This window comes from Xenopus laevis, chromosome 3L (assembly GCF_017654675.1).
Source record: "Xenopus laevis strain J_2021 chromosome 3L, Xenopus_laevis_v10.1, whole genome shotgun sequence".
NCBI classification, from domain to species: Eukaryota; Metazoa; Chordata; class Amphibia; order Anura; family Pipidae; genus Xenopus; species Xenopus laevis.
The window spans coordinates 92,071,396-92,091,084 of record NC_054375.1 but is presented as its reverse complement, the minus strand read 5'-3'; the positions used below and the strand labels follow the sequence as shown (position 1 = coordinate 92,091,084).

At 38.5% G+C, this 19,689-nt stretch overlaps 1 protein-coding gene across 1 annotated transcript in view; it reads right to left on the bottom strand.

Annotated features, from left to right (window-relative positions):
• lrguk.L (leucine-rich repeats and guanylate kinase domain containing L homeolog) overlaps window positions 1-19,471 on the bottom strand; it is a 31,880-nt gene extending 12,409 nt beyond the window's left edge. The window contains exons 1-11 of the mRNA XM_018252780.2: window positions 19,166-19,471; window positions 17,506-17,613; window positions 16,950-17,031; window positions 15,594-15,694; window positions 14,291-14,372; window positions 13,960-14,084; window positions 9,740-9,883; window positions 7,880-7,960; window positions 5,377-5,463; window positions 4,134-4,240; window positions 2,356-2,475 (exon numbers count right to left, since the gene is read on the bottom strand). Of these exons, the coding sequence (XP_018108269.1) occupies window positions 2,356-2,475; window positions 4,134-4,240; window positions 5,377-5,463; window positions 7,880-7,960; window positions 9,740-9,883; window positions 13,960-14,084; window positions 14,291-14,372; window positions 15,594-15,694; window positions 16,950-17,031; window positions 17,506-17,613; window positions 19,166-19,351 (1,223 nt within the window). The 5' untranslated portion in view covers window positions 19,352-19,471. The remainder of the gene's footprint in view (window positions 1-2,355; window positions 2,476-4,133; window positions 4,241-5,376; window positions 5,464-7,879; window positions 7,961-9,739; window positions 9,884-13,959; window positions 14,085-14,290; window positions 14,373-15,593; window positions 15,695-16,949; window positions 17,032-17,505; window positions 17,614-19,165) is intronic.
• Between the last annotated feature and the right edge of the window lie 218 nt (window positions 19,472-19,689).

The window sequence follows — 19,689 nt, the reverse complement described above, 5'->3', positions numbered from 1 at the left end:
TTTTTGTACCTCTCATGACACATACTTCCTTTTCTTACATCTCTGTGCAAATACACATATGATTTAAGGCCCCAATATGCCAGTGGAAACAGATGATAAAAAGAATTCCCTGATACTCAAGAAGAGTCCTCCTAATTCAAACTCTATGAATTAGCTTCTTGAAGGAGTGTCCTGCACAGGTCTGATCAGGCAGACCCATGCCCATCCTGGACCCACTGACCCACAACTGCAACCCAATATGTCTCCTTACCCAGATCACAAATAGGTAACTTACCTTCTGATCTGGGACCCAAAGTGATGTCACAGTGGTCCAAAGTAATGTCACTCCAGAACCAGATCAGAAGGGTAAGGGGAAAAACTTGCCATATCCTCAGGGGAGAGATCACTCCTGCACTTTAGCCAGGTACCAAGGTTAATCACCTGTGGACTGCCCACATGGTCAAGGAATTGGTGACTTTCTGCTGAAACCAGAGAGATTTGCAGGCATTCTGCAGGTACCTGACCTAGTACAGGAGTCTAGCTGGAGGACTTTTCTAATACTTGTGAGAGTAGAACTGTAAAAAATAAATGGTGTGAGTACACGTGTGTTTGTGTGTAGAAGGCATATTCGATAATGACATGGGTTACTATACACAGCAAGATTCATTTACTAACAGAAGCACAAGTGTTCAGCACAACATTACACACTGTATCTCGGGATGCCCCTTTATACGTTCACAATGTCAGTTGCTTCTAAGTACAAAGTGCACAGACTCAAGGAAGACCCCAAATGAATGACTCTTGCATTTAACTACCCATATGGAAATGGTGCAATTTGCAACAATACTGGCAGTAGTAAGGTGTGTAGGGCCAGCCTTAGGCCAATTGGACAGATTGCACTTAATCAGGCCCCACACCCATGGGGCCCCCCACATGGCATCTCAGATAGGAACTTTCCATGGGACAGTTGTGATCTTTAAAGTGCAGCATGCTGTGCTGGATAGTTCTCTCGATGTCCCCCTTATTTCGCTCCGCTGTTTGGGTTTTTTCAGCCTGCTGCTTGGATCTTTCCAGCACATTCTCGGGAGACGAGACTGTTATGTCACAAGGATATTGTCTCCCACCTGCCCAGTACTCTCCCAACCTCAAATGGCAGCAGTCACTTGGACAGAGGGAAAAGCAGGCACTATTTGCCCACTCAGCCCTGGAAATCTGTGTCAGACAGCTAAATTTCATCTAGCAGGCCCTGCCAAAATGGTTCCAATTGGGCCCTGAAGTTGGTAAGACTGCCCTGAAGGTGTGAATGCAACATGCAGTTCACAGAAGTAGACTAAAAGTAGCATCTGCATTGATAAATTACACCCCCAGTTGTGATTTAGCAGGCATGCACAATTACATTGGAAAACATCTGGGGGAAAATATGGCATTGTGGGTAAAAAAAGCTGATTTGCAGATGTCTCTTTCACTTTGCACTTCTGCATTCATAAATGAGCCTTAATGAATACATGGGATTGTGCATGTAATTATGCAGCTTTATAGCACAATCAGTTATTATAAATAAATAAAAGCACAAGGACACACAGACCACTGAACAAATAAATAAAAGAACAAGGAAACACAGACCACTGAACATTGTAGTAATACATAAATAGTGAATAACTAAAAGACACATGTTGCTTAAACTTGTAAAAACATTCTAACTTCTTAGATATCATTCTATATTTTTTATTTGGATTCAGAAGAGGAACAAAATAAACCTGCTGACAGTTGAGACATGACAGTTGAGTCATTATTTATAATTACAAAAGCTGCAGGCATGCATTTATAAAGAAAAAACAAATAAAGGAACAGGGATAAGTGGGGAGAAAGAGCACAAGAAGAAAGAATACACCAGAAGGATCAGAGAAGGATTTCAATATGTCATTCAAGACAGTAAAGCATACAGTTTCTCAGTATTGAAAAACAGAGAAAATCAACCCATCAAAATGTCAGTGGGTCAGGAGAGCAAAATGACCTCCCCCATGCCTAGACTAGGACAGGGTCACAGGTGCAGTCTGAGGTGCCACAAAATCAGGCAGTAATGTAACTACATATACAGCGGCGTCTGCTGTATAATTTTCCCCTCTCCCCGGCCCTTCTCGGAACTTAAACTGTGGCAAAAAGTAAAAACGCACCACAAGCAGGTAACAAGAGGGGGCAGGGGTGTTGGGAATGTTCGCACTGGGCCTTCCAAATGTTTTCTTTGCAGGGGGACCCGGAGTAGCAATCAGGCATTGGCATTATACTATGTATAAAAAAAATAACATATTATATTTTCAGGAAGAGAATAAAAATATATGGAATAGGCATGGATACCCATACACAGAATTATCTTACCCATATCTGAAGAACTCTTTAAATTCCCTGCACATTCTATGCGCAAGCTCTCTCTTACCACACGACTGAGGTCCAGTAAGCACTAACATAGGATATGGAGTATCTACATTTGGTAGCGTACTAAAAGAAAGAAAAGGATTTATCAATGTGCAATATTACATAAATGTACATAACATATAACCATTGTTTTGCAAACCTTTGATGAGCTACATAGTTACATAGTTCACATGAGTTTCCCATCCTGGATTTTGTTAGGTGTGTCTGTGACACACACATGCTCAGTGTGCTATGAGCAGCTGTTGAGAAGCTAAGCTTAAGGTCAAATTATCAAGCAGAGAAGGAGGTTTGCCTGTCATATAAGCTGATGTCACAGGTCTTATGATTCAATTCTGATGTTAATTGCACTGGTTTCTGAGTTGACATGTACCAATAATCTGAATATTTATTAACCAGCCTTATATTATACCATAATATATATATTCAGTATATTGTGAGTCAGTCCCTAAGCTCGGTAAGTGACAGCAGCACAGAGCATGTGAAGTAAATCAGCAGAAAAGAAGATGGGCAACAGGGGTATTTTTGGCACAGATATTTACTCCTAAAGTATTTTGGTAGCCATGGGCTGGTACAGAAGCATAATGCACAACATCTCTAGCCTACTTCTTTAGTTAAGCTTTACTTCTCCTTTAAAACTGACCACCATACCTGTTTTTTCAATATTCTGTCAACTGTATGAAACTGTTTCATGCATGTTGTCACTCTGCAGAGAGATTTGACTAAATTGGTCTGCAAAATGTGTTGAGGGTCTCCCAAACTAAATCGGATTAGGAATGTTTGTGAACACTAGGCAGTGTCAGTCAGTGGCTACAAAAGTGAATAAAGTGTAGTCTTGCATAATAAAGGCATTCATTTAAAGGGATTAATTCATAATTGTGCCTTTTTATAGGTTAGCCTTTATATGCTGTGTTTAAATCTTTTTTCTAGGGTGCCCCTTAATTATGGTGAATAACAGTGTATTGGAAACTGTGAAGCACTGTGTCATTTGTGGCAAAGCATGAGTTGGTACTTGTTCGTCAAGATTTTACTATTCAATTACAGGCCAATATGGTTTTCTATTTATTTCTAAAACAAAATATCGTATTCCAATTTGTTCTCAAGGACAATATTTCATCCGTAGGAATGCAGAAAACGACACAACCATAATGTTTGCATATACATCTGTGACATCTGTACTTTCAATAGTGATATATGATTAACATAAAACCTTCATACTGAATATTTTCAGTGAAAAAGGACCATGGATGTGGATAATGGCATTTTAATGAATCTGTGATTTACGAATGACCACTTTCTGCAGCTGTCCAACATCTGAGTGGCTCTCTGATCTGAGCTCAGGTCACTGATCATAGAAACCAAGCAATGGTTGGCTGTCACAATATTAAATGAATAGTAGAGAACCTGAATGTAAACAATACACAGTTGTAAACTTATAGTTGATCGTCATTGTCACTGAACTCAACACCAAGTAAAGACTGGTAATAAAAATTATGTCCATCTACAATACATTGAAACTTTATTTAATGTTCCCATCACTAAAGTAGAGATGAACCTAATCCAGGATTCTGTTTGGGATGCCCAGCACTCTTTTTAGGCATTTATTTGGCCAAAAACTCAGTTCAGTGATCAGAATTTGTTTCTGTGAAAGAACTGTCAAATTCAAAGTGATTCATGTACAGTAGACAAAAAAATATATTCAATACTAATGTCTCAAGCATTACCTGTCAAATACCTTCTGAGGCTGAATCATACTGTACATAACATTGGCCATATGATCTCGAGTGGCAATCACTTCAGGGGGTGGATCATACTTATTCACTGCTGCCACCTGCTCACAGTAACAAATACAGAGTTAACAAGTGTGACAAATAGTTTTGTCTTCAGAAAATACATTCTGAGTTGTTTAAAATCTTCAAGTATAAGTAAGGCAGTCCTTTACATCCCATCTTAGTCCCTCATTTATTATATAACTAATGGGCAGATTTTTTTAAAATTAGTAGAAGGGAATTCACGAATTCCCAGCTGGAAAAGTTGCCTGACATTCGTTAAACTGTCACTTTATCAAAGCCTTTTGCCTTTTTTTAAATTTGCCTAAGAGGAAACCCAAAGGGCATAACATTACATACTAGCTTGCAAAATGAGCCAGTTGTAAAAAGGCTAAGGCATATAATAATTTAGTAAGCAAGGTTGAAAAAAGACACACATCCATCAAGTTCAACCTTTGAAGTCTATATATAACCTGCCTAACTGCTAGTTGATCCAGAGGAAGGCAAAAAAAAAAAAAATTGAACCCACGTGAAGCCTCTCCAATTCGCCTCTGAGGGGGATATGAATTACATTTGGTAGCCAGCATCATGCATATAACCATTTAAGCCTATAAATATATAATTTCAGCTATAAAGACATTGTGGAAAGGGCAACTAAATAACAAATAATGAGAACTTTCTGTATGAGAAATAGAAGTATCTATACTGCTCATCAGTTTTTCCCTTCCCAGTGATCAATTCGTGCACAAAGGCTTATGAGCAGATCATCACTATCTTGCACTTCATAGAACAAGACAAGTCTTGCTGAAATCCCTGTGCCGAAATTCATAAATGGTCTATACTGGCTCTGTTAAGATCCTGTTACTGTGGGACACACAAAGCATGCAAAGGGACTTCATGCTCAGTGAAGATGTCAGATGCAAAAATTGGAAGCACAGATTAGAAAAAGATAGTGAATTTCTGAAGCAGTCATTTCCTGCTGGCTTGTCAGACACATAAAATGAGTGAATTATACACTCAGGGACATGTTCTTTACTTACTTTATCTAGCTTTAACATGTGATACCACTGGGATATACAGAATATCCCTCTCTAAGAAACCAATGTAATTGCTTAGCAACATCTAGTGAAGCATTACTTGAGGTGCTTTGGGGAATATGCTAATAATCGACTGAATGCAGGCACTGGAAAAATAATACCTTTTCTTCTATTTGAATCTTCTTCAGATCAAGCACAGTTAGCTTCTGCAGCATAAAAAGGACAGACAGCCAGTATTCTGGTTGCTCCTAGAAATATGACAAGATAGCTTAAATGTAGCTAAACCCATATCTGCATGTCAAAAAGACAAGGGAAGCAATGATGTATATGAGTTGCCAGACACTTACAAGTTTTTAATGTGGAATATTAAGTTTTAATTAGGCTTTTATTATGTTTTAATCTTAGCAATATAAATAAAGACAACTCTTCCCACATGGCTTCACTTTGCTCTAAAGTTTTAACAATCAATGATTTTTTTTTTCTAAAGATATACAGGGCAGATATATTCATAGCAGCTTTAGGTATCCATTGCTGTGTCTTGTCCTAGACATAGAAACAGCAGTTACAGTCTTCAACATCTGCCAAATGATTAAAGAACGGAAAGTCAGCTGGTAAATTTCAGCTTAGCTTTATTCCAGGTCTTTATCTCCAGGTCCCATTTCTACAGCGAAACATCTGACCCTAAAGTGAGACCTGTGAAGAGTAGCAAAAGATGCTCAAATCCATGGCTTATTATTTTTGTATCTCAAAATGTAATCATTCTTTAAGGCGGATTTTTTAAGGCTCACTGCCAGTTTAAGGATAGAAAAAATTTCAACGAGAAAAAGCATCAATTCCCTAGAGATCCCAATTATGTCAGGTAAGTTATGAGAAAGTATATCTTACCTAACAGAATTGGACCTGTCATGAAATTCCTCTAAGATGTGTGGTTAGTGTTTAACTTGACTATACATAAAGAAGTGTATTTTTATCATATTCCATTGAATAATAGCCAGCATTTTTAATCCTGAAGCCTTTTTAATTACCATGTACAAAGGATTACTGAAGATTTATTGCAATCCTTCATTAGGAAAAAACTGCAACTATTTTAATGGTAAGTATTTCTCCTTCCAGAACCTGCTGTAATGAATTAAATGTGCCACAAACATTGCCTGTTCATGGCCCTATAAGTCTGTTTTTTTTAAATTGAAATAACCAGGTCAAATAGTGTATCCTTTAAGATTCCAGAATTGAAGAGCATGTATGTTAGTACATATGTAACAGCAGAGACTCAGCCATGCCCTAAACAATTGTTGCTAGAAACCTAAAGTTTCACTCAACATCTAAGCATTCCTAAGGCTAAAAAGGTGAGATTCTTATTGTGAAGGGAATACTGAGAAAGACGGTGTCTGCAAGAATCAATAGTTTTAAAAATAAACATATGGAGAAAAACAATTTTTCACTCAGAGCCAGATGTTATAGCTGCATGGCTGGGGAGAATTAAAGGTATGTCGTACCAGATGTTAAGGAGGCTCATTTTTAAAAAGAACCGCTACAAGATACATATTTTATTTATTATCTGCTTTGCCTGAGACCTGTGGTTTTCCTGTCTTTTTTTAATTAACAGCATGGTGCCTTAAAGCTGCTAAAAGCATTTAAACATGAACAAAAACATTAGGATTGTTTTCCCAACAGCACTGAGTTAGTTAAGACAGTAAACGGTAATTGATGTTATTATTACAGAGAAAAAAGCAAATCAGTTAAAACTGCTTATATAGAGAGCAGTATTAAATTCGAACATGATGGATTTTGTTTATCTTTACCATAAAGCAATTCAAGCTGTCTGCCCTTGCTGTATAAGATATGATTTATGAAGCATGAAGATTAAAACACAATATAGAGCTTTTGGCCTATATTGTATAGTGGGCTAAATTAAACAATCTATTTTACTAACTATGCGACGATTCAGCATGATCACGGAAAAATATAGAAGAAGGCATTTTCTCCACAATAACTTTGGATTACTGCAGGTAAAAATGTTTTACCCACAGTGATCCCAATATTTATTAAGGGAAAGGTATGTGCAGATTGCTTGTAGATTTGTGCATTGCTTTTAAACAAGAAAAAAAAAACAGTAGGATTGCTTTCCCATCAACACTGAGTTAGTTTAGTCTGTAAATTACAAGTGGTGTTATTATTACAGAGAAAAAAGCAAATCAAAACAAGAAAGAAAAAACAGTAGGATTGCTTTCCCATCAACACTGAGTTAGTTAAGACTGTAAGTTATAAATCGTGTTATTATTACCGAGAAAAAAGCAAATCAGTTTAAACTGTTCATGGGAAATGGCAAATGCTATATTTATCCCGATTCTGGATAACGTTTCTGACTAATAGATCTAATACCTATTTTTTCACAGTAGGATATGATTAACAAATATGTTTTAGAAATATCTGTCATATTTTGAAGCTATTTATATATGTAATATTTCATATTCCTGAACCCAACATTTGTTTTCAGGTGTCGATAACATACATGTCAAATGACTGCCTCCAACTGTGATTTTACAGATTTTACCAACTGTAACTACTAAATCTAGCCATTTTAATGCACGAAAAATATGTAACCTTGTTACCTTGTTGTTACATCACTATATGTATTTAGTCATTTCTTGGCCCCTCACTTACCTGAACTGGATTTTTTAATAGATTTAACACATGTAGCAGCGGGAGTTCTTCAATGAAGGTAATTTCACTAATTTGACAGATCTGGAATAAGCAGATACAACATTAGCAATACATCTCACACCTGGACATTTCCATATTCTGTTGTGCTTTAAAAGATTTATTGTGCGGTGCCTTTCATTTATTATGAATAATTAAAATGATCTCCCCTATTGTAACCTACAAAGGGATAATGGGAGATAACACCAGAATGACTGCTTGACCTGCAGGTAAAAGAATATTGCTATGACAGTCAGTTTATAATCTAGTCTACATTTAGCAAGTTGTAAATATTTTAGGCATACTGGAGCTCATTTATAAACACTGGGCACATTTGCTCCTGGGCAGTAAGTAACCCACAGCAACCAATCCGTGATTGGCTTTTTTCAGCCAGCTGCAGGTTGAACACTGAAAGCAATCATCTCATTGGTTGCTTGCTATGGGTTATTATCCAGGTGCAAATTTATCCAGGGTTTATAAATAAAACTGCTATTTATAACCACTAATGGCGAGTTTTGCCAAACAATTATATGGGGAGTTTTTTGCGTTACAATCATCTTTTCCTAACTGATCTTGTTGTGAACAGGCCTTAATATAATTCCCTGCTGACTAACTTTGTGCCCTTAGCCTGTGAGTCTGTCTGTCCAGAGATAACCAGTAAAATATTTGTCATGCATACATTAATCATTATGCATGGGCTGCAATTTATTACATGCATTATATAGTGAATAAAGTACCCCTCTTGTAAAATATAAGGATATTATAAGTTACCGAGGAGTTTCATGACCATATAAAAACGCGAGGCCGAAGGCCGAGTGTTTTTATACAGGTCATGGAACTCCGGGGCAACTTATAATATCCTCATATTTTACAATTGGGGGTACTTTATTAATTATTATACACAAATTTTAGTGAGTCTTGTGACAGAAATTACATCACTACTCACCGTTTATAACTGATGACATCACTACTCACCGTTTATAAGGATATAATTTACAAGATATATGCATTTAAGCTTATAGATATTGTAAAATAGTATGTTTATATCTACATAGCCCAAAGCAAGAATTCCTTGCATATAACGCCTTGAACAAATACAACCACTTGGAATTGTCTAAATGTTCTTGTGTTACAATCCGAGATTAAATTAATTTAATTGATATGTTTAACACTTAATTTACATGGCAAACACTTAAAACTTTAAAGATGCAAAGTATTTAAAATATTTAAAAATCAGAAATAAGTCCAGGTTTTAACACAAGAAAATGTGTGGTAGAGTGGGGGTGGATAACTATGCAAGGCACTGCAGTTCTTTGTTAATTGTGTTAAGTGTAAAAGCTAACAAGATATAACATGTAGCATTTTCATCCCGAGGCCTTCATTTTACAGTGAACTTTGGGATGGACAAGCCAAGTATCCCTGCCAGGCAATTAGAGGGTTTAGCAGTTAACACATTCTGATAAACTGACCCACTGATCAAAGCAGCAGTGTGTAGCAAAAAGGTGTGTGATCTTATAAAGATGGGGTATGCAAGATATCCACATGTTTGCATAATTCTTTGAACTTCTGTTTGCTCACCCCCATCCATCCCTGCAACAGGTTAATATTATAAGGGGCACATATAATAACCTTGCAACAGTGTATTGTAGGTAGAAATAACAAATAAATGCATACAGAAAAGAACAAGTGAATTCATTCAAGGTGTATGATTATTTGTACAGAAGACATGTTTTAATTTTTAGATGTGTAACCCTATAACAGAAAGAGCTTGATAAAGTACAAGTGCTGACCCTCATTTGCCAAGAGCTGTAATTGAGTGCTTACTTCATTATCTTCTAGGTTGAGGCACAAGAGATAGTTCAGTCCTTCCAGTCCTTCTAAGCTGGAGATCTGGTTACACGACAGGTTGAGTGTTTGTAAAGATTTGAGATTCTCCAAGCCAGAGATGTTCTTAATATAATTTGAATTCTAAATAAATAATATCATAAATAATCCATTGCATTATTATTTTCTTTTAGCAAAAGATGTTATACTATTTGCAAAACAACAAACAATTTTACTAATGAATAAAACTCTAAAGAAGAGCTGCTTCAAAAGAAGTATATTTCTTAAAACTCTCAGTATGTAGATGAAATTCAGCACTTCCACTAAAATCCCAAAGTTTGAGACCAAACCCTTAGAAAGTCTTTAAAGGGATCCTGTCATCGGAAAACATGTTTTTTTCCAAAACGCATCAGTTAATAGTGCTACTCCAGCAGAATTCTGCACTGAAATCCATTTCTCAAAAGATTTTGAAATCTGACACGGGGCTAGACATTTTGTCAGTTTCCCAGCTGCCCCCAGTCATGTGACTTTACATTATTGCTGCTGACCAAGGGGAGATTTCTGCTGCTTTACTTATTTACTGCCTGGGAGAAGAGGGACAGCGTATATTCTATACATTACCATTACCTGATGATACTTATGAAACTGCTCTTACTGCTATAAAGAACTTTTTCGTGCCAAGAGTAAATGTGGTTGCTGAAAGATATAAATTCCGCCAATGTGGACAACGTAATGGTGAATCCACAGAACAATTTGTAGCAGCTTTGAGAGAGCTGGTTGTTACCTGTGGGTTTGGGACTCTTAACAGATGAAATGCTAAGCCAAATAGTGGAAAAAACAAACTCATGTCGCATTAGAGAGAGACTGCTCCTAGAGCAGGATTTAACCCTGGCAAAGGCTATTACAGATGCTAGGCAAATTGAAACAGCAGTGGCAGAGGCTAAAACTCTCAGTCAGGGAACTGCTGGGGATTGTGAATTCAGCACTGTGGCCTAATAATGCACAGTCACAGGCAAAATACAGTGCTAAGGTAAGGGATTCACCTACACTCTAAAACCGTGCAGCAAATAGAAATAAAAAAATACTGCTTTCGCTGTGGTTCAACACAACACACTGCAAATCATGTCCTGCAAAAGCTAAATGGTGCCGCAAATGCACAAAAGTAGGACATTTCGCTAAGATCTGCCGTAATTCTGCTAAAGATGTTCATGAAGTCACTACTACAAATGTGTGGATAAAGCTAGTACATTTATTCCAGAAAAGTTTATATGCACTGTCAGTGTCAGTACTGCTTCTGCTGACAACGGACACTCCATTAACCCGATGCTTGATACAGGTTCAGCTGTTTCTATACTACAATCGCTCAGCTACATTTGACACAGTAGTTCACCCTCTCCTCCTCCAGTCCCTCCATTCGCTTGGCCTTCGTGACAAAGCCCTGTCCTGGTTCTCTTCTTAAATCACCAATCGTTCCTTCAGTGTCTCCTACAACAGAGTAGCATCTTCTCCCCTACCTCTTTCTGTTGGGGTTGCTCAAGGCTCTGTCCTGGGACCATTACTATTCTCCCTCTATACTTCCTCCCTCGGCAAATTAATCAACTCGTATGGTTTCCACTACCACTAGGGATGGGCACATTTTTTCGCCTTGTTTCCCCTCAAAAATGACGCTCATAGACTTGTATGGCGTCGTGAGTCAAAAAAAAGACAAGCTTCAAAACAATTTCGCCGCGCGACAAAATTATTTTGACGCCCATAGACTTTAATGGCCGTCAGCAACATTTCACCGGCGGCGAATTTTTGGCGAAACTAAGTGGGCCATCCCTAACTACCACCTCTATGCTGACGATACTCAGATCTATCTCTCATCTCCTGATCTCAACCCAGAAATCCTAACTCGCGTCTCCTTCTGCCTGTCCGCAATCTCTACCTGGATAGTATAGTTACAGTTAAATTGGGTTGAAAAAAAGACAAAAGTCCATCAAGTTCAACCCCTCCAAATGAAAACCCAGCATCCACACACACACCCCTCCCTGCTTATAATTAAATTCTATATACCCATACCTATACTAACTATAGAGTTCACAATAGCCTTTGATATTATGTCTGTCCAAAAAATCATCCAAGCCATTCTTAAAGGCATTAACTGAATCAGCCATCACAACATCACCCGGCAGTGCATTCCACAACCTCACTGTCCTGACTGTGAAGAACCCTCTACGTTGCTTCAAATGAAAGTTCTTTTCTTCTAGACTAAAGGGGTGGCCTCTGGTACGGTGATCCACTTTATGGGTAAAAAGGTCCCCTGCCATTTGTCTATAATGTCCTCTAATGTACTTGTAAAGTGTAATCATGTCCCCTGGCAAGTGACTTTTTTCCAGAGAAAACAACCCCAACCTTGACAGTCTACCCTCATAATTTAAGTCTTCCATCCCTCTAACCAATTTAGTTGCACGTCTCTGCACTCTCTCCAGCTCATTTATATCCCTCTTAAGGACTGGAGTCCAAAACTGCACTGCATACTCCAGATGAGGCCTTACCAGGGACCTATAAAGAGGCATAATTATGTTTTCATCCCTTGAGTTAATGCCCTTTTTTATGCAAGACAGAACTTTATTTGCTTTAGTTGCCACAGAATGACACTGCCCAGAATTAGACAACATGTTATCTACAAAGACCCCTAGATCCTTCTCATTTAAGGAAACTCCCAACACACTGCCATTTAGTGTATAACTTGCATTTATATTATTTTTGCCAAAGTGCATAACATTGCATTTATCAACATTAAACCTCATTTTACAGTTTGCTGCCCAGTTTTCCAATTTAGACAAATCACTCTGCAAAGTGGCAGCATCCTTCATGGAACCTATAGTTCTGCACAATTTAGTATCATCTGCAAAAATAGAAACAGTACTTTCAACAGTACTTTTTCACCTCCAGGTCATTAATAAACAAGTTGAAAAGCAAAGGACCAAGTACAGAGCCCTGCGGTACTCCACTAACAACACTGTCCAATTAGAAAATGTTCCATTTACCACCACTCTTTGTAATCTATCTTTTAGCCAGTTCTCTATCCAGGTACAAATACTATGTTCTAGGCCAACATTCCTTAATTTAACCAGTAACCTTTTGTGTTGCACTGTATCAAAAGCTTTAGCAAAGTCTAAGTAAATCGCATCCACTGCCATCCCAGAATCGAGGATGTCGCAACGCTACCTTAAATTAAACCTCTCTAAAACTGAAATGGTTCTCTTTCCTCCAACTAACACCAGTAACATTCCAGAAGTATCCATCATAGCTAACATTTCAACTATAACCCCCTCTCCCCAGGCCCGGTGCCTTGGGGTTATCCTAGACTCTGCCCTGTCATTCACTCCTCATATCCAGTCTCTAATTAAATCATGTCACTTCCACCTAAGGAACATATCCAAAATACGATCATTTATCACCCAAGATGCTGAAAAAATTCTTATTCACTCTCTCGTCATATCACATCTAGACTACCGTAACTCTCTTTTAATTGGCCTTCCCCTCTAGAGACTGTCACCTCTCCAGTCCATAATGAACACTGCTGCGAGGCTCATACACCTCAGCAACTGCTCCTCCTCTGCCTCGCCATTCTGTCAATCCCTGCACTGGCTTCCGCTACCTTTTAGAATCAAATTCAAATTAATGACCCTGACATTCAAAGCACTTCATAACTCTGCCCCACCCTACATCTCTGAACTCATCTCTATATACTCACCCAACGACTTACTACGCTCCTCTACTAACCTGCTACTCAACTCTTCTCTCATTACCTCCTCACATGCTCGCATTCAAGACTTTGCAAGGGCTGCACCCCTCCTCTGGAACTCTCGCCGACGGTCTGTCCGACTTTCTCCCAACCTTTCTGCTTTCAAGAAATCTCTTAAAACGCTCTTCTTTCGAGAAGCCTACCCTCACTCTGCTTGACTACCAAATGCAACACCACATACAGTACTACATTTCTCACCCACTTAATTTAATCTTGCCCACTCCCAAACCCTGTGTATTACTCCCTTCCCTTTAGAGTGTATGCTCTTTTGCATAAGGCCTTCCTCACCTTCCTCATATCTGCCTATAGAGGGACTAATGTGAACTATGGATACAGAAAATGGTTGATTATTAACCTCATCTGACTACTAATAGCAACATATCCATAAGAATAATATATAATAATATAATATATACAGTATACATACCAGATATAGCTCTTTAAGTGGTAATTTGCCAAAGACACTTATATTGTGGATCCTGTTGTGAGCCAGGTTAAGATGTGTCAAACTGCAGCATTTGTCTAAGCCAATGATCTCTTCTATGTTATTATCTGTAAAGCAGAGCTTAAGGATTTACCATATTTGCAATAGTGAGGGAGCTCATGCCAGAACTGAGAAGACACTTCTGCCATTGATAGGGAAATGCTGGAAGTTGTAGATGTGAGACAAGCACTGGATGTTTTCAGTTCTTATATTTGACAGCAAATATCAAATGAGTGAAATGATTGTGAAAGATATGCTTAACTGCAAAGGATACTGTTTAAAATGAGTCTTGTCAGAGCCTTATGTGCAGATAAATCTGTCATGTGGGTTATCTGATTAAATGAAAGATCCACCACCTGAAGAAAATAAGGCACAGTAAAGGTTTAATATAGTAAATTATAAACAAATGTATTTATCACTATTCTAAATGTAGTTAAAGAATTACATCAGAGAAATGCAACTCTGGTAACACCATTGCCCTCTAAAAATGAATAAGTATCCCATGGTTGCCCCCTTTACAATGGATAAAGTGTGAAATCAATGTTATCCACATTAAAAGATGGGGGAAAGGGTTCTATGATTATCCGAGGGTCAGAATTGTTGACTTTGAAATAGTTAGCTCTGATACCCTGTCCAGGCAAAGGGAAAAAATGACAATATATTTAATCTAGCTGTCAATCAAAATCTGACTCAGACTCATGCATGGAGAATAAGAGATTGCTGAGGAGGAATATGAAGAATCTTGAGTAACTTGATTACTTCAGAAATGGTACAGAATTTTTAATTACATTTTTTTTCACTTTAAAGAATTTATACAGGAAAGCTCAGGCCCAACTGGCCTATGAGAGTGGCAAAGGATCTATCAGTGGGCCCCAGCCTAACAGAATTCCCATCAGTCCATCTTATTTCTATGGTGGACTTTTATAAAAACTTTCTATATCTAATTGCTGCAAGAGTGAGCTCTGGGTGTCAGTTTCACTGGGTGAGCTCTGTTTAATAAGCCTCATCCCATTTCTGGATTAGGTTTAGTAATAGGTCCCCCCAAACAAAGCTTGATACATGATTCACCGCCTTAAATATTGCATACCATAAAAAAATTAAAATAAATGTACTGGATGCAATCACTGAGCAGTACCGTTTGTGTATGTGTGTGTGTACAAATACCTGGCATTGTAAACTCAGTACACCACAATCTCCACAATGGACAATTCTCTTCTTAAACCTAATATAATTAAAGGAGAAGGAAAGTCTGTTTGCTGGAAGAACCTTGGGCCAGTGCAGTTTTCTGCTGATAGGAGCATCGGCCCGGGGTTTCAGGTACGTCAATACAATCACTTGGGGGTGCCTAACATTTGGCAGCCCAAAGTGCACGAACACTTTCCTTCTTATTTAATGCTATTGTACATTTAATACTGTATGTTATTTAATTTGCAAACACAATAGCCATTAGCAGAAATAACCATACTGTAATATATATTAGGAACAAAAAGAAATCTCTTCAGGATTCATAGAATTTCTATCATCTCTAGTAGTCGTTTCTAGTGTTAATCCCACTACCTTTAACCTGAAGGACTTACCCTAAGATTTTTAGGTGGTGCGAAATCAAAGAAGGTGCTTAGCCTATTGTTAGAGGCATTCAGTTCAGTGAGGTATGGCATGAAGCTCACACAAGACAAGTCTGCAGAGGGATTTTAAATAAAAAGAAATATATCAGAACATAGTACTATTTTAGGCAAATGTAAATCAAATAATGATACTTAACATGGCAAGCATGGTGTTAAATAATTGAAACAGTTTAATGTGTCTGACAAATGATATCTGAGGTCAGTATTTCAATTCAATTTCTTTCAGGTAGAACTACTATGAAAATAATAACGATAAAAAAATACCTGCATCCGTAACAGCAACTACTGTATGTACTTTGACTGCATAGCACTACCTGTATCTGATGCATCAACACTGCGTTTGATATACAATCTCAGCTGCTCATTGTAGTACCTAGTGGTACATTTACATGCATGATTAGGCAAAGGAGTCGCACACGCACACCTGGCCTCTCCCAATAATTACGTACGGTGCCTGGGGTATAGGAGGACGGCCCCTCCAACATTAATGAACATAAAATAACTCCAGCACACGTAGCATGCGTAAGGGATTGCTCCCGTGTTTAATGTCAATCCAACAATACAACGTTTCGGGGGCGTGCCCCTTCGAAGGGGCACGCCCCCGAAACGTTGTATTGTTGGATTGACATTAAACACGGGAGCAATCCCTTGAGCATGCTACGTGTGCTGGAGTTATTTTATGTACATTTACATGCATACCATATCATTTTATGCTCCAAACTATGGTCTTAATTTCCGCCCCACTATTTACATTTATTGCAAATATGCTTTCTTTGTGCTGTCACATCCTATTGCTTACACGGTATATAATTCTCCACATGCTCAAGCCAACAGAATCTATTGCTAGATTTGCTGAGCCGAAAAGGAATCTTTTTTCACATAAAAAAAAATATAATTAAATGGCTATATACTTCCTTCAGTGGAAACAAACCAAAGCATTGGCCTGGATTGGAAACAGGGGCATAACAATAACATTAGTCTCAGTGATTGCTTAAAGACCCAGGGATATAGAATTCCCAGTGAGAGACATACATAATGTGTAGTTAATCTATGTGTGAGTAAACAGATAATCTCCTGCAAGGTTCCTAAAATGATTTTGCTGTATGACCAATACATTGTAATTATGGTAATGACTACTAACTAGAGGATTCCTTGGTAGTTGTTTATTTAGGATATGAAGTACCCCTTCATTCTTGGTTATGTTCCCACAGTATAACTGATAAACTACTCAGGAAAGATCACTACAATGAAAGTGAAAAATAAGATGTAATTAAGCAAAACACGGGCAGAGAGATGAATCACACATACCGCTGATCTCATTATTGGAGATATCCAACTTCTGAAGGTGGCTGTACCCACAGAGAACCTGAATGTCTCTCAAGCTACGATTCTAGGAGAAGCAATAAAGAAAAGTGTCATTTCACCATCATGGAATAGTTTGCAACACAAGTTGTTTGTTGTTAATTGAACACATACAAATAATGCACGTATACTGTAAACTAATAAATTATTTTAAATGTAGGACCTCTATGAAATGACAGTGTACATAATACGTATACTGTAAACTAATAAATTATTTTAAATGTGGGACCTCTTTGAAATGACAGTGTACATAACACACATTGATATATTTATATTTCTCATTCTGCAAAAAGAAGAACAGGACTCTCCCATGGATTTTACTAATTTATGTGCAATGGAAAGGACCTTTAAAATGTTGGTTAGTTATTAATCCCAAAAGGCACAATGACTAGGTGCCTAGCCAATAAGAAAGCAGTCCATGGGTCTTCTACACCAATAAATATGGCACGGAAGTTAAAGAAAAATAACTGTAAAATATTATAATTATGCAATGTGTACTTACCACAAGGGTTAGATTCAAGTAGACATGTTCTGAACCTGTGGCTGACCGACCCAGCATTGACAGCCCCTCTGAAACAGTTTCTTCTCGCAACACTCCATCAAACTCTGCCTGTAAAGTAAGTGAGAGGTATTTCTGAACTGTCTGTTACACTGCCCCATCTGTGACTGCAGTTTGTACATGAATTGGTACCAATGAAACTTGGTTTAAGAAAGGATCTAGAGGTGCACGTTTTACTTGTATTTGGCTATTGTTAGTCAAGGGACTCCATCAATATCTAAATGATTCAAATTCTTTTAAACATTTTTGCGTTTTTTTTTTTTTATTTGAAAAGCCCCCAAAATCATTCCCTCCTCTTAAAGCACCTTAAAGGGGTTGTTCACCTTCCAAAATTTTTTTTTTTTAGTCCAGCTGTTGACTAGAATTGTTCACCAGAAATAAAAGTCTCTTTTCAACTTCTTTTCATGTATTTCCAGAATTGAAGTTTAAAGTTTAATGCTCATGTCCCTGGTGTTTCAGTAAAACAGCTCAGTAATCCAGGTGGAGACTCTGAACGGTTACAATTTGCTACATTAGTTGATACATTTCTTAGTAGCATCTGTGGAAAATTAGCAACTATTGTATCAATTCTAACAGCTACCTTTGATGAAACTCAGGGATTCTGCTCAACAGGGTAGTGTCCTGCGCAGGTCCATTTTTTGGAACCCGCAACCTGCAATCTGCAACCCGGACACGCAACCCGCATTCTTACCCTCTTGGACCCGCTACCCGACCTGCAAGTACCTTATCCGCAACCCAGACCCACGACCCGCTGACCATCAAGAATTAGGATGTTCCGTCTTTGTAAACTGGAAATGACATCATCGGAGGTAGGCGTGATCAGAAAAAAAGGAGTAAAACAGGAAGTACTGTCATTGTAAACAGGAAGTGATATCAGAAGTAGGCGTGCTCAGAAAAAAGGAGTAAAAATTGCTATTGAGAAGACCCGAGGCCCTACCCGCAGACCCGCAGAACCGTCGACCTGCGTCTATACCCGCACTTGGAAATTCTACCTGCAACCCGCAGGGCAACACAGGTTTTTGCGGGTACCGACCCGCTGCAGGACTCTACAACAGGTCCAAAGATAAGAACTGTATCAACTAAATGTATCAATATAGAACAGTTACAGAGACAGTAACCCCTGTCCAGAGCTGCTTCATAAAAGTGAAAAATCAAAAAAAGAGGGTAATTGAAAACAACTAAACTGAAATAAAGTGTCGGAAGGTGAGAAAACCCCTTTAACTGGAAAAAGTACATTGACCCAGTGAAAGAGCAAACTCCAATTTTAATTCTATCAGTGGTATTGAAATCACCCTTATTGCTCTTATAACTTATTTTCTGACTCATGTCTGACAACTTCATTTGCTCTGCATTAACCAGGGCCTGCAAAGAATGTATTCCTCAGTGTATTCTTCAGGATAAGAGCAAAAGTGAACCCCAAGCTACATGATATGTTGTTAGCATGAAGTATACACAGATATGAAAGGCAAGCCTAGTCATTATACATTAGACTAACAGGCAGGTAATATAGTAGCAGCAAGTATAATGAACACAACAATGGCAGCAGGCCCTTTCAGAGTCCCAAATCAGGCTACTTAGTGTGAGTATCACGACCCCCTCTTACCTCCATCACAGACATGTCTTTATCACTCTCCTCCTCGCTGTCACTGATAGAATCCCCCGAGTCTGTGCTGCTGGCAGGGCTTGAAGCTTTCCATCTCTCACTAGTTTCCTCATCGTGCTCCAGCTCCCGTGGGCTTCCAGGAGAGAATTCTTCTCGAAACCCCGGGCTGAGGACCACTAGCGCCATCTTTCACCCGAGACGTGGGTGAGCAGCTTGCTCCAATGTTACTCTCGCTGCCGGGAAACAGGACGCTCAGTACCAGACCGCCATCTTGTTTACATGCTGGTTGCTTAGCGACGGAAAGACAAATGCTAAGTAACCAATCGTTGTGCAATGTGCGCCGAGCGTTGCATTATGGGGGATGTAGTTAAATGCGGTGCTGTGGGAGTTTCTTTACTACTCGCTGCGGCGTCAATTGACATTTCTTCTTATGGCCGCCGTTAATGTTTATAGGGAAAAGCAGGAGCTCAGCAGTGCACTATAGCAAGCTATTAGATATCTATTTTTGAGGGACGTGATAATAA